Raw genomic sequence first — 15,294 nt, 5'->3', positions numbered from 1 at the left:
GTTTAATGAAGTGAAAGGACTGACTTTTTTTTAAGAATACAAAGACCAATATAACTGTTGAACGTGAACTTGAAGGCTTAAAGGACAACATTGATCGCAGTTTATTACTAGTCACGTAACTGGTCAGACATTTAAAGTTACATACACATTTCTTATGACATATTGACATACTGAAGGCAAAAGTGAAAGAGTGTAGGGAAATGTTATTAATGTTCAATGGGTAGTCTAGTGTTCCACGCAGTCTCTCTGCCGAAGATTACATATTAAAGTAAATTAATAGATATTATTATTAATAAGTAATATACACTCAGAGGTGCAGCACACCGCCTCACAAGGTTCTGTGTTCAAATCGATAGCATATGCAAGGGGAAAATTATTATCTAAGGGCACTGCTCAGCTGTCATAAGCTGCGTGTTATTTTGCGGTGAAATTTGTTGGTCATGTTTTTTTTCATTACTGTTTTTTTAAATCAGCCATATTTATGGACAGTAAATTAGCTACTAGACAAAGTATCACTGCTATATGACACAATAGCTCGGTTGATTCCGATATGTTACATAAACTTATTTCTACAGAATGGCGCCCCTAACGCTGTCCATACAGTTTCTGCAGTGTCGCAGGGTTAGTCTTTCCTGGTGTGTGGTGAGAAAAATTACTCAGATCACGCAAGGGCATCAACAGAAAAAGAAGAGACGTGTGAAGCAAAGCCCACATGCATCTTGGGAAGAGAGGTAATAAAGCATATAATGGATATGATAATTCTTTAGTATTATAGTATAGTTCTTGAATGCATTGTGTCCCATTGTTTCAGACTTTCTGATGCCTGTACTCCATTATGGAGACTGGGATATGAAGAACAACTGAAGGTAACCGGTCCTATTTTCAAGGGAAATGAATTGGGGAGTTAGTGAATGTGTAATTGATGTATGATTACATTTTTTTTCCACTTCTCAGTACAAGTTGAAAACTTTGCAGAATGTGTTACGGGATCTAACAATATGTGTAAGAGAGCGAGGAGGGCAGATCATTGATTATGATGGTATGATATGCCCACTAGAGGAGATTATACCCTCGGTAAGTTATTTCCTATTACTAACCACACAATATCCTTGGGGTGTCACAAGGCTGACCCGTGTAATAGAAGGTACTTAATTGCAGCTAATAGAACACTATTTGTAATTTTCTGAAGTTTGAGTTTCAATTGTGATCATTTAATATTGTTTATAAAGCAGAGTTTGTTTGGAGTGATTGTTGCGACCATAAGTGTGACACATGATTATTACCGTATTTGCCAGGTATTATTAGGAAACCAAAAAAGTGTTTGAACCTTTTGAGCAAATGTCAAATTTTGTACTTGGTAAGGCATTGGTTACAGTTCATATTAAAGATGAATTTTTCCTGGGGGCGTGTCCTGGTGCCTGAGGAAGATGGCCGCACTTTGAGACAGCTCCTGCTTTCTCCTCAGCAACCTTAGCTTACACGGCTTGTCCATTTGCCGAAACCGACTAATTTTGATCCCCAACCACCCAGCAACGGGATGTCCACCCGTAGGGGCGGAAAACCGGGAGCTACCTCCGAGGTACAGGACTTTTTTAAAAAGAAAGACGCCACGCGGGGTGAAGGCCTTGTGGGGGCGGATGAGACGGGCCTTAGCACCCGTAGCGACATAGCGGACCTTAAGGCCTGCATACTCTCGGTTAAGCAAGAGCTTCAATCAGACCTCAAGGCCGGACTGACGGCCATCTCCACGGATATAGCTGCCTTGGCCGACAGGACCATTCATCTTGAGGCCGCGGTCGACACACTTACTACTGCGCATCACGACCGAGACGCAGTTATTGCTCACCTTGACGCTACATGTGCTGATCTCCAGGACGCCGTAGAGGACATGGACAACCGATCCAGGCGCTCCAACCTACGGGTCCGGGGTATCCCGGAATCCCTGACCGACATCCGCACATTTATCCACCGATACCTACGGCAGCTACTACCCGATGTGCCGGAGGAGGAACTACGCATGGAGCGGATCCACCGAGCGTTACGTCCGAAGCCGGGAAATGGTGAGCCCCCCAGGGACATAGTTTTAAAATGCCACTATTTCACCACGAGGGAGAGCATATTGCGCACTACCCGGCATGCTTCTCCAGAGCTGGACGGTATGGTACGCTGACCTTGCCCCTTCCACCCTTCGCAAGCGCCGGGCCCTGAAGCCCCTGACGGATTTCCTGCGGGAACATGATGTCCCATACAGATGGGGTTTCCCCTTTAGACTCATGGTGCACAAGGGTGGCCGACTTTTCCATCTCCGGATGATTGAGGACGCCGGGCCTTTTCTCCGTCGCCTGGGATTGAAGCCACCCGCTCACCTGGACCGACGCTCTGACGAGACGACTCCGCCGTCCAGTCCTGGGGGACGACCGTCGCGTGCATCAGAGGCCCTCCGGTCTTCGCCTCGTCCCGAGGGCAGCCCGATACCGTCTTGAGCTGGAGCTTAAGTTTGACTGTCTTCCCTGCATCTGCCCGGACCCATCTTAGAGCCCGGTGGATGGCTAAGTTCCCTTACGGGGTTCACTTCTCTGTTTGTTATTGTTTTTATATGCTTTATACACGTTGTTTCGTTTATTTACGGTATGTTGCTTTTTTTTTCGGAGCTATAGTCTATGATAGGGGGGTATTTTTTTTTTATTTATTATTATTATTATTTTTTATTTTTTTTTTCCTTTTCACACACTACACAGCCTGCCACCGCAATTTGGGGCCCCTGCCCGGCTTCCATTGGCCCACTTATACTTATGTACTACAGGATATTGCCCTGCCTACATCGGCTCGCTCACGCCTGCGTGGCAAGAGGCCTCCCCCTTATCGTAGGTGGCCTCCACCTGCCTCTACACATCTTTTTTTGGTGCATTTCTATATAGATATCTTTTTTTTTTTTTTTTTCTTTTTCTTTTTTCTCACACACTACACGGCCTGCTTCTGCAATTTGGGGCCCCTGCTCGGCTTCCATTGGCCCACTTCTACTTCTATGCTACGGGATACTGTCCTGCCTACATCGGCTCGCACACGCCTGCGTGGCACGAGGCCTCCCCCTTCTCATAGGTGGCCTCCACCTGCTTCTACATATTTTTTTTTTTTTTTTTTTTCTCTCTTTTCTTTAGTGCACTTCTATACACACTACCCATCCTGCCTATATATTTGGGACCCCTGTGTGGCTTCCATTGGCCTCTCCCTGTTCCAGCACTACGGGATACTTGACCGTATCTCGCGCATTTGCCACTATGGGCTTGACAATGCCTACGTGACGTGGGACCTTCGCCATAAGTGGCTCCCATATACTTATGTATACCCTGTCTCCCTGCATTTGCAATTTATTTATTTATTTCATTTTTTTTTTTTTTTTGACACATAATGCCCCCGAGCAGTTGTCATTCCCCGTTGGCCCTTTCCACACATACACACTTGTCTTGCACCTACCTCTGATTGTGGGGGGCTCAATGGGGCTTGCACTCTGTTATTGGCTACTGTCATGTTTCGATGCATTGTTTAGTGTTAAATGGATATCATGTGTTTGTTAGACGGTTGCTGGGAGTGCGACTTCTCCATCCCTCCGACCAGGTTCCCCTGTGTTTCTCTCAAATAGACGTCCTAGTGTTTCGTCTATTCCCTTTCCGTTGAATTACTCTTTTCCTGGTGGTCTTTCCCGCCGGAGTCCTCTTCTTTTACTCTCTGTTCCTTTCTCCTTCCCCCCCCCTTTTTTTTTTTTTTTTTTTTTATTTTTTTTTTTTTTTGGCTCTCAGGCCCACTCCCTTGAGCAATGGCTTCTTCGTTGGGGCTGCGGATTGTGTCCCACAATGTGAAGGGGCTGCTTTCACCACAGAAGCGACGAATGGCGATGCGTCACTACCTCAGATCGAATGCGGATATTGTTCTTCTGCAGGAAACTCACTTCCGCAAAACTTGTATTCCCAAATACTGGGATCCCCGGTTTCCTGTGCATTTCCACGCAGCGGCTCCGGATAAACATAATGGAGTATCCATCCTCATACATAAAAGGCTTCCTTTTCGCCTCCTTCATTCATTCTCCGACCCAGATGGTAGATTTCTTAGATTGGATGGACTGCTCTCTGACCAACCTGTAACGATAGTCAACATATATGCTCCCAGCCCTCCGACTTCCGCGTTTTTCGACAAGCTTACACAATCCCTCCTCACGGTTCCCCCAGGGGGCCTTATTCTTGGGGGTGATTTTAACTCTGTGATGGATCCATATATGGATAGGACGCTATCATCGGCCCTGACCTGTCCGAAACTTCTTTTTAAGCCTCTGCAAAGATTTATTACGTCCCTTGGACTATTTGATGCTTGGAGACTCCTCCATCCCGCTTCCAGAGATTATTCATTTTATTCACATCCTCATACCATGTATTCTAGACTGGACTATTTTTTTCTCAATCAGAGTCTCCTCCCCTCACTTCTCAGCGCCACAATCCACGAGATTTCATGGTCGGACCACGCCATGGTGGAGATATCGCTAGCTGACTTTCGTCCTCCCAATTTGCGACCCTTCTGGCGATTAAATGACTCATTACTTCTCGAACCTGCTGTCAAGGAAACCGTGACTCAATCCCTCTCCGACTATTTTGCCGAGAATATCACCTCTGAGGTTACTTTGGGAACTGTCTGGGATGCACATAAGGCAGTTCTTCGGGGCCAATTCATCGCCTTGACTTCTGCCAAGCGGAAACAGCTCCACTCGCAAATTAACGCTCTTACAACCACGCTGTCTGCATTACAAGCGGCCCATAAGAGATCTGGGGAGCCACGTCTTCTCCGGGACATCGTCTCAACTAGGGGTCAACTGAACATGTTGCTCTCCTCGGATTCTGTCAAGGCGATTCTTCGTACCAAGCAGAAGTTCTTTGAGAAGGCTAACAAGCCTGACACTATGATGGCACGACGATTGGCGAATCTCACTCGCTCCCGGACTATACGTAGCATTAAAACTAGGTCTGGTTGCCCGACGTCCGACCCCGAAGCTATCGCTGACCGCTTCGCCGAATATTACTCCCTCCTCTACGATGGCAAGAAAACGTCCTCGTCGTCATCCCTACAGTCTGATCTGCGACAATTCCTCTCTGATTGTAAGCTTCCTTCACTTGCTCCATCGGCACTTGCTACTCTTAATGGTCCCATCACAGTGGATGAAGTGTCGGCCGCCCTGAAACTTTTCAAGAATCCCAAGGCTCCGGGCCCTGATGGCTTCACTGCCAAGTATTATAAGTCTTTTGCCGCGTGTCTTCTCCCACATCTGACTAATTTATTCAACGCGTTCCTTACTGGTGAGGCGTGCCCATCCCCAGATATGCAGCGAGCTAAAATAGTGATGATTCCGAAAGAGGGCAAGGACCCGTCCCTATGTACCAGCTATAGGCCCATCTCCCTTATCAATATTGATTTGAAATTATTTGCTAAGGTCCTTGCCCTTCGCCTTAATGTGGTCATTGCCGGCTTGGTTCATCCTGATCAAGTAGGCTTCATCCCGGGCAGGGAGGCCCCGGATAATATTAGACGCACGTTGAACCTGCTCCACTCGTGTCGAAGGACCAGGACGCCTATGATGCTTCTGTCCCTGGATGCTGAGAAGGCCTTCGACCGAGTGGATTGGGGATATTTGTGGTCCACTTTGCGGGCTTTTGGTTTTACAGGAGCTTTTCTGAAGGGTGTACAGGCCCTTTATACTCATCCCTCAGCTGTTGTGGATATTGGCACTTTTCGCTCCAAGTCCTTTGATATCAGGGGAGGGACCCGCCAGGGGTGCCCCCTGTCGCCCCTACTATTTGCGCTGGCCATTGAACCCTTAGCTCAGGCCATACGCCTGCATCCGGACATCATGGGTCTCACGGTTGGGGTCCATACCTATAAGCTTAGTCTATTTGCAGACGACGTTCTGCTTTCATTGACGTCACCCCTTACCTCTGTGCCTAATTTGTATAGTTTGCTGGGGCGGTTTGGGGAGTTTTCGGGTTATAAGATTAACTCGGATAAATGCGAGGCTTTGAATGTGACCCTTCCAGGCCCTATGGTTAAGCTCCTCTCCCTTAATTTTGCTTTCAAATGGCGTCCTGACTCTCTGCGATGCCTAGGCATTAACATCACCCCCTCCCTGGAGCAAATGTATGCCGCTAATTATCCCCAGTTAATTTTGACTCTTAAACGTGATTTGTCCACATGGTCCTCTTACTCTCTGTCTTTTGTGGGGAGGATTTACGCGGTGAAAATGACTTTATTGCCTAAATTATTATACCTTTTCCGCTCCATCTCTCTGCCAGTCAGGCGGAAGGACATCACTAGCCTCCAAGGTGCTGTCGAGAGGTTCGTTTGGCAGGGTCGCAGAAGCCGGTTAGCTAAGTCCACTCTTTATAGACCAAAGTCTGCCGGAGGACTGTCAGCTCCCCTCCTTTATGAGTATTTTGTCGCGGCTCAGTTGGCGATGCTCCTATCTCTTTCAGTGAGTCCCTCGCCCGCACGTTGGGTCCAGCTGGAATCGGATCTTTGTGCGGGGACACGTTTAAATTGGCTTATGTGGCATTCCTCCCTTGACAGGCTTCAAGTTCAGCACTGCCCCACCCTCCTCCACTCCCTTACCTTATGGTTCCAGGTCAGACGTCGGTACCGCCTCACGGATCTTGGCTCCAGAATGACTCCGTTTTTTCAGAACCGTGATTTTCCCGCGGGCCTCCAGGTTCGCCCGTTCCAATGGTGGGTCGCTAAAGGCCTCGTTACGGTGGGGGATCTGCTGTTCCATAACCGCCCCTACTCCCTACAGCAATTACAGTCACTCCATCCCTGCTACGGAAGTCTTTCGCTATCACCAACTCCTCCATTTTACTCAACTGTTTCTTAGACGCCATCCTGACCATACCTCTACATTTTATGGGCAAGTCGTCAATCTACTAAACCCCGGGGAGCGATCTCGCAATTATATTTTCACATCCTGGGAGTCAAGTTTTCGTCGCCTCCGTCCTTTGAACAGCGGTGGGAAGCCGACCTGGGTCTCTCCCTTGACTCCTCTGAATGGGGGGAGATATATGAGAATGTATGGAGGGTCACGGCTTGCACACTTGTGCAGGAGAACTGTTTCAAGGTGCTGTCTCGTTGGCACCTCACACCTTCCCGCCTGCACCACATGTTTCCTACGCACTCTCCTCTTTGCTTCAGGGGTTGTGATGATGAGGGGACGCCGTTGCATATCTGGTGGACGTGTCCTAAGTTAGTACCAATCTGGTCTCACTTCTTCCACCTGTTGAGTGAGGCGCTCGGGGAGCCCATACCACCGGAGCCTTGGACGGCTCTTCTTTGCAAGCGTTACCCTTTGGACTCATTGACCGCAGCTGCACATCGTCTCATATTCCGCATCTGTACGGCAGTCCGCCTTACTATCGCCAGGATCTGGAAATCTGGTACGCCTTCAATCCCCGATATTGAAGCAAAAATATGGACTATGTTGAAGCTGGAAAAGATTACGGCATACTTACGTGATACATCGCACCTGTTCCTCTCTACCTGGGAACCCTGGCTGGAGAAGTTTGCGTCGTCTGCTTCTGTTCCAACATGGATTTGAGGGTGTGGGTCCTGGGCGCTTTTGCCTTGCTCGGCTGGTCACGACCGGGAGGCATTGCTGCTCCTCATACCCTTTTTTTTTTTTTTTTTTTTTTTTTCCCCTCCCCTTTTCTTCTTCTCCCTTTTCTTTCCTCTCTCTCCTCTTCCCCCATTTTCTCTTGTTTCTTCCTTTATTTTCTTGGGGATGCTTCCCATTGGCTCTGCCTGTTATTTACATTGCTATTCAATGACCTATGTATGCTCACGGTCCTCTATTTGGCGTGTTGGGCCGCAGATTTTCTAGTGTCCTGGCTCGTGACGTTTGTTCTCTTGTACTAGCTGTCTTATTTACGTTTTCGAGCTTATGTACATTACCAGTGTGAGCCGCATGTTTAGTTTGTATAGCCTGCATTCCTTGTGACATGCCTGTCATTTATTGCATTTTTGGAACGCATCTCCTGTATTCATAAAATAAAATTACTTCTTAAAAAAAAAAAAAGATGAATTTTTCCTAATAACATGCATATCAATAGAACAAGCCAAAATAGTTGAGTGGGGTTCACAGTAGTTTCTGATCTGTGCTGGTTGCATTTTGTTGTATGGAATCTATGTGCAGCCAATGCAACAGCCAGGCATCTTAATGGTATATCTTTATGTAAATATCATGCAGATATAACATAACTACACAAAATAACTTTTAATAGCGAACTGGCTATTAAAATATACATGTTTCTCCCTTTCCAAAATGCCATTATGTCATGTTTTTACTGTAAGTTTGCCTTCAGAGATCAACTATGGCATTGGTAATACAATTCATAAACTGTATGGTTTTATGTACATGTCCTGCCGGAACACACACAAAAGCATTAAAGTTCAAGGGTGAAACTTTTGCTATTTTGCTTTTGCTATTTTATTAACCCTCATTTTCAAGTTGCTAAAATTCACCGATAAAATGAAGAAAGCACTTGAAGATTTATTTATTAACCTTTATTCGTGACTACACAGCCAGTTATTTATGGGTACCGCAACAAATCTACATTCTCTGTGAACTTTGGCCCAAATGGGGATCCTAAAACAGTTGGAAACTACGTTGGACGAGAAAGGGGTAAGGCGTCTCCAGCAATGTAAAATGATTATATATTGTAATTAGAATGCAAGACTTCTGTCTCAATTTACTCCTCCCCTTGCTACCTCTTCTGAAACCTGCTTGCAGTAAATATTACCTGCTCTGATTTACATGCAGTAAAATTAAATATTTATTTTTAGAGCACCACTGGATTCTGTAGCGCTTTTACAACAGGGGGACAGCGAAAATTCATAAGGTTGATAATAAATCACTGGGCTATAAGATTAACAGACTTAACACATTATGGTACACAATGCCAGAGGAAGCCCCTGCTCTTGTTAGCCTATAATCTATTAGGAGGTTCAGGGTAATGAGACAGAAGAATAACTGCATGCGTGAGGGTGATTTAATGGTAATGGGGGTGTCAGGCAAGAAATGCAAGCAGTTGATGGGTCCTGCATTGTGGTGAGCATCTGTCCGCCTGAACCGAGTAGTGGGTCCCAGGCACCAGCTTTTATCCACCAGCAGGCGTGTATCCTGTGCACAGTTGCTTCCCCTTCCCTTGATTGATGGGGAGGGTATGTTTGTGTGCGAGTTGAAGAATTTCTAAAGGGTCCACAGTCTAATTTACTAAGCATGTACAATTTCACATATTTCTTCTGCCTGACCCTCTTCTCTAGCTCCTGTTACCAGTTCTTGTCCCTGCTCCATTTCAACCCTCAGCTACTGTGACCAGGGTCTGTTGTATTTGATTTCTGTAACCTTCTGGCTACCGCTATGCTAGTCCTGACAAAGCTCTAATTTTCCTTGCCAGGATCAAAGCCCACCCGCAAAACATTTTAGCTCCCAACCCTATAGACCTTCTAGATTCTATGAGGGAATGATATGGAAGTGTCAATAGTGTGGGGATCTTGAAGGTTAGGAGCACTGATGGTTTCTTCAGGATGCAGGTTTAAACTATTAGGAGGGGAGGTAGTATGTTTCTGAATAGGCGGATTATTAGTGACCATTTAAAGTTAGATTACTTATGGTCTGACAGAATGAAGTATGGATTCCTACCTAGCCATTGGGTAATTACTCCCTAAATCAGTGTTCATCTGTAATAATGTAACACTGTTCACTCCTGAAGTCAGTATTTGCGCAGCTGAGCTCTCCAAGGATTAAGTGCATTGCTGTGTTGCGTTTATTGCATGTGAACTCATAGATACTTTGGCTTTGGGGCATGTTGCCGTATGGTGTTTTCCAAATAAATGTAACATTTACTTTTGTTTCCGCCCTAAACATTGCTCTCAATTTCTTTCTAGACAGGAGCATTGTGTGTGTGCATGTAGATCATCTCCTCAACATTCCAGAAAGACACAAACTTGTGGCAAGGGTATGGTTTCTGTTGGATTGTTCTCAATGCTCCCTACATAAAGTATCAGTTTTTGTACTAAAGAAATATATACTTTTGACTATATTGGCATGATAAATGCTTAGTTACACATAATTCTTTAATCTCCAGTTTTATGAAGATTTCATTCGGCAGTCACCCCTCCCCCCCTGCCTTCACTTCTCTGACGGAGGCCACTGGCGTGATGTTACTGTCCGCACAAGTAGCAATGGGGACACTATGGCAATTGTCAACTTTCATTCACAGGGCCTTGCACAGGTTAGAAGAGGGGCAATTGATAAGTAATTATTTTTTTGTGTATATAGAATTGTTAAGTGGGATGTTTCAGTTTCCTAAAATGATTATGTACATAAGATATATACACTCACTTTATTAACTGCACCTTCCTTCAAAATTACTTCTGCTCTATCAGGAAGAAGTCCGTTCCCATCTTCTCTCACTTCAAGATTTCTTTGTTCATGGACCTGGATCAGTGTGCAGTCTTACTTCTCTCTACTACCAAGAGAGGTGAGACATTTATTGTGCTTTTTTATTTACATGTAATAAGCTTAACTGTACAGCCAGTACCTTATCCAAAGTATCTATGGATGGTTCGGTCATCAAGAATCTACTTTTAGTTTTTATTTAGTAATAAAATCTTCATGTTTCACCTCTCTGTTGCTATTCTTCATTGTATGACTTATTACATCCCTTCAGCTACTTTGGGACATGCCAGTTTTCTCCACCTCGCCTCCTACATGGTTCTGCTTACCTCACAGAGAGAGTCCTAGGTCTTGGGCTCCGTGTCTCTCCCACTGCTTTCCTCCAGATAAATACACCAGGAGCTGAGCTTCTCTATACTGCATTGGGAAAAATGATCGAAAACAATGCTACAAATATCCTAATTGATATTTGTTGTGGAACTGGTGAGTAACACATATATAGTAGTATATGTCTCCGGACTGTCTGAGAAAAGTTTGATTCATCTCTTTCAGCCCCTTAAGGATGAAGTAAGTAATATTATGTTTCTGCAGGGCTGGCATTTAAAGCCCAGAACATAGTGTTACGCCCTCCACTGTTTTCCCCAATCACGGCGGGAATTTGACACTTGGAGATGGAATGCTGCTGTTGGCTGCCAGGGGGGACCTGTAACAGCCAATCACAGTCATTTTCAAGCATATAATTTACTCAAGGAGTAATTGCCAAGGGCAATGTTTGTAAATATATACATGTTTGAAAACGTGTTTAGGTTATAAAATGGAAAGTTAAGTCTCTCCTGATTGGCTGCGACCTCTTTCACTCAGAGCTTTCATTCTGGGACAATGCATTGTCTCATTGCGAGACTGCCCTGGGCAATCTGGGACATGAGGTCATCCTACCCTACCTACTAAAAAACTTCAACCACACCTTCAGAAAGGTTAGAAAATGAAAGTCCTCTCAGTCTGTTCATGTTTTGAACCACCCTCCACCCCGTTTAATGTGGCCTCCATGCGTGTTCTGCGGGCAGAAGCATCGAAGTGTAAACCAAATGAGTACTGTCCATAAGCTGAAAGAAGGGTGTTTTTAAGATCATTATAATCCTAAAAAAAAGAATGTTTCTTGCTGTCAGGTGTTATCGGCCTTTCACTGGCAGGGCACTTTCAGGAAGTGGTTGGAGTAGAACTGATAGATGATGCTGTAAGAGATGCTCGCTGGAACATGGGTTTCAATGGTATGTACCACCCACTTTTTTCTGCTTGTTCCTGTATTGTAAGGCGTGATGATGTCTTCTCCTGTCTGAGGTTCTATCTTTGTGGGCTGTTGCACAGTTACAATGCAAGTGTTATTTGTTTTGTCAAGTAGAGTAACAGTACAATCAAGATGTCTTAGGATGTGTGCTGTCTTTCTTGATTTAACTCCTTCACGACAATTGATGTGCCAGGCACATTACAGAAAAACATCTTGTTGGTGACAATTAACGTTATGACCTTAAGAGGGTATAGAAAGCGATCTACGATTGCTTTCTTCACTTCAATGGTGTAGAGGCATTCAGCAACACCGAGATCGGCAGTAGGGGCCCCTGTGGCCCCTCCCCCAAACATCAACGTCTGCCATATATTGTATTTAAAAGAGCTTTGGCTCCTAAGCTTAAACAGTGTTGCTGAATTGCCTTAATACCAAGATATTCAGGAACATTGAAAACTCACCCCAGGTGCCACTGCGAGAGATATTACCTCTTGCAAGATGTCAGCGTCCTTAAAAAAAAAAAAAACAAGTTTCCAAGAGGGTCTATCCAGACCCCTCCTGAGAACTTTGTCCTCCACCTGTCTGGTTAAATACAAGTACTGCATTCAACCATGCAAATCAATGGAGTCCAGCTTTCTAATCACAATATGATTTTATTTTTATGAGCAACAAAAATAGGACCGCAAACTTTGGCTATGGTTGAATTAGTGCATGGAAAGAGTTAAAATACTAGTATTTGAAATATCATAGGATGTCTAGTTTTCAAACATATATGGTTTGATTGGGTAAATTGAATTGGCCGGATTCAAAGATGTCCCAAACAGGACATGGTGCAGAATTTTCAACATGTCAAAATTTCAAGTTGAAAAGCTGAATTGTGCATGTCCCAAATGTGGCCAAACTCATGGGGGGCATCATTTTACTCAGGAGATGCTGCTGAACACATATCGGGGTGTTATTTGACAGTGACGTATACCAGGAGCTGTAAATTAATTCCTGAAGTAAAATGTGTGTGAAAAAAAACACAGAAAATTACTACCACAAAGTATGACAAAAGCTAGTGGTAGAATTAGTGCATGGAAAGAGTTAAAATACCAGCATTTGAAATACCCTTGGTTGTCTAGTTTGATGGGGTAAATTGAATTGGCTGGCTTCAAAGATGTCCCAAATAGCACATGAGGGCAGAATGGCCAGATTTGGAAGAATGGTTTTGAAATACCAAAACGCCCTATAACTTGCAAAAAAAAAAAAAAATTGTATGTCTAAACTCAGGACGCATAGTAGTATCTATTTAGCAGATTATCTTCTAGAGCAGGGGTGTCCAACGTGCGGCCCTCCAGCTGCTGCAGGACTACATCTCCAATACTCCTCAGCCAGCCCCTTAGCTGAAAGAGCATTATCAGAGATGTAGTCCTGCAGCAGCTGGAGGGCCGCACGTTGGACGCCCCTGTTCTAGAGATTCTCTTATTTTCCAAAACACAGTCAATTTTTCCCCTTGTGAGATGTTCCGCCCCTCCAGTGTCACAGAGAGACGTCCCAGGCTTAGCCCTTAGTGTCTTAAGATTGACAGATTCCAATGTGTCCTCGATGACCCAAACCCAGCACAGAAGAACATCACCCTAAATTCCATATCATAGTGGAGTTACCAGTAGGTCCAACATAGACTCTGCATGACAACAGCTAAACAAGAGCACCGCAGAAATGTTAAAACAGCCATTGCCACAAAGGATACAAAAATAGAATCAGCCGTTGTCATGAAGAAGTTACAATTACAAGCATGTACCTTTTATATATTGATGTTCTTACTACATACTGTGTAAAGCACTGTGAATTGATGGTAGTAGATATGATGATGATGATAATAAATCTTCCAGGAATTGAAAATTGCCAATTCCTAGCGGGGAAGGCAGAAAAGCTTCTTCCAGAACTGCTGGCAAACAGAAACAAGGCAGATGATGTGGTGGCTGTCGTTAACCCTCCTCGTGCTGGACTCCGTAAGGCAGTTTTAATTAAACATTTGTTACTGAATTGGACAGGTATTGGTTATATGACCACTTCTGTTTCTGTAAGACTGTCTTAATGTATGTTTAGGAATATACTGGGGTTTCCTGTTTTCTGTCAATATATATTAAAAATACATTTTCCATTGGCTCCAATCCATTTTACTGTATGAAGACCAGTGCATGCATTTTTTAACTATTGGATTTAGAAAATGAGACCTTTGTCTCATTTAACATACCCTTGGCTACCTCTGCAGAAATCAAGAAGTATCAAGAAGCATGTTTCCTGGGCTCCCATTGAAGTTGACCGGTTCAGCAGCTGCAGCAGCAGATAACTTGTATGCTAATTGAACAGCAGTGTTAAGATTGTAGGACTACAACTGAGCATGTGCAGGGCATATACATACAGTATACATGCTTCTTGCTTTCAGTAGGGGGCAGCCAGTAACTAAAGAAAGCTTGCACTGATTTACACGTAGTATAATTCTTTGGAGTTCGTATAAAGCAGATTCCAATATGCATTTGGTATGAAAATAGTACTGGAGTAGATGTTTTATAGAATTAAATTATGCTAAGTGGTGACACACCTTATGAGCTGTTACTTGTCATAATGATGACTCTTCCTGTCTGACCCCACTTAGTTCATACAAGTGCATTTATCAATGTTGAATCTCATCTGCCACTCTCAGTAAATACACATATAATGAGCTACATTTATAGCCTTACAGATTTTGGTGTTATCAGATATTTTGCTCTCCATAGCCACTTTTTGTTATATTCTAAAAATCTGTTTACAGATCATCGTGTTGTTCGAGCACTTAGAAACTATGAAGGTCTTCAGAAATTGATATTTGTGACTTGCAAACCAGAAGGAGAACCTGGGAGAAATTTGACAGAGTAAGGAACTTACGTATAGCAACTCTTTTCTCAGCTTTCAAAATGTCAGTTTATTTGAGTCATGTTTTCTTCTGGTTACAGGCTGTGCTGTTCACCATGCCCAGAGAAGAAGATTTTTGGAAAAGCCTTTGTTCCACAAAAAGCTGTGGCGGTGGACATGTTCCCTCACACCACACACTGTGAGCTAGCAATGCTCCTCACACGATGACCTAACGTACTGTTCACATTGTCCACTGCAACTTAAAGTTTGAATCAGAATAATAATAGAATGCTGCTGCTTTGGCCCATTCACAAAGGTACCATTAATGTCCAAATGTGTACCTCTTTGGATATTTATGTACTTAATTTATACATTTATAAATTAATTAACTTACTTTATTGAGTGTGTATGTTTGTTTACTTGGAACGTTCTGCAGAGCGCCTTGACTAGCATTCAAATGGCACAGTGACTAGTGATGTCCGGTTCATGAACGAATCGTTCTTTTCAAAATTGATTCTTTTCAATTATCTGGATGATTCAGTTCAGTAGACTGAACAATTCGTTTGTAACCGTTCAGTCTACAGCCCAGCTTGGGACTGTTTTCTTGATCCCGCTCCTGCAACATATGTGTCCAATCCCGCCTGCTCCCGCACAC

At 44.1% G+C, this 15,294-nt stretch overlaps 1 protein-coding gene across 1 annotated transcript in view; it reads left to right on the top strand.

Moving 5' to 3' along the window:
• Window positions 1-15,037, top strand: part of TRMT2B (tRNA methyltransferase 2 homolog B) — a 16,107-nt gene extending 1,070 nt beyond the window's left edge. The window contains exons 3-14 of the mRNA XM_053474027.1: window positions 576-731; window positions 812-866; window positions 955-1,074; window positions 8,605-8,704; window positions 9,970-10,040; window positions 10,170-10,316; window positions 10,471-10,565; window positions 10,755-10,963; window positions 11,647-11,748; window positions 13,637-13,756; window positions 14,560-14,659; window positions 14,741-15,037. Of these exons, the coding sequence (XP_053330002.1) occupies window positions 576-731; window positions 812-866; window positions 955-1,074; window positions 8,605-8,704; window positions 9,970-10,040; window positions 10,170-10,316; window positions 10,471-10,565; window positions 10,755-10,963; window positions 11,647-11,748; window positions 13,637-13,756; window positions 14,560-14,659; window positions 14,741-14,867 (1,402 nt within the window). The 3' untranslated portion in view covers window positions 14,868-15,037. The remainder of the gene's footprint in view (window positions 1-575; window positions 732-811; window positions 867-954; window positions 1,075-8,604; window positions 8,705-9,969; window positions 10,041-10,169; window positions 10,317-10,470; window positions 10,566-10,754; window positions 10,964-11,646; window positions 11,749-13,636; window positions 13,757-14,559; window positions 14,660-14,740) is intronic.
• Window positions 15,038-15,294: the final 257 nt, after the last annotated feature.

The sequence above is a fragment of the Spea bombifrons genome, chromosome 8 (assembly GCF_027358695.1).
Source record: "Spea bombifrons isolate aSpeBom1 chromosome 8, aSpeBom1.2.pri, whole genome shotgun sequence".
NCBI classification, from domain to species: Eukaryota; Metazoa; Chordata; class Amphibia; order Anura; family Pelobatidae; genus Spea; species Spea bombifrons.
Note: the sequence above shows the minus strand (reverse complement) of the source record. Positions and strands in the feature narration are given on the sequence as shown.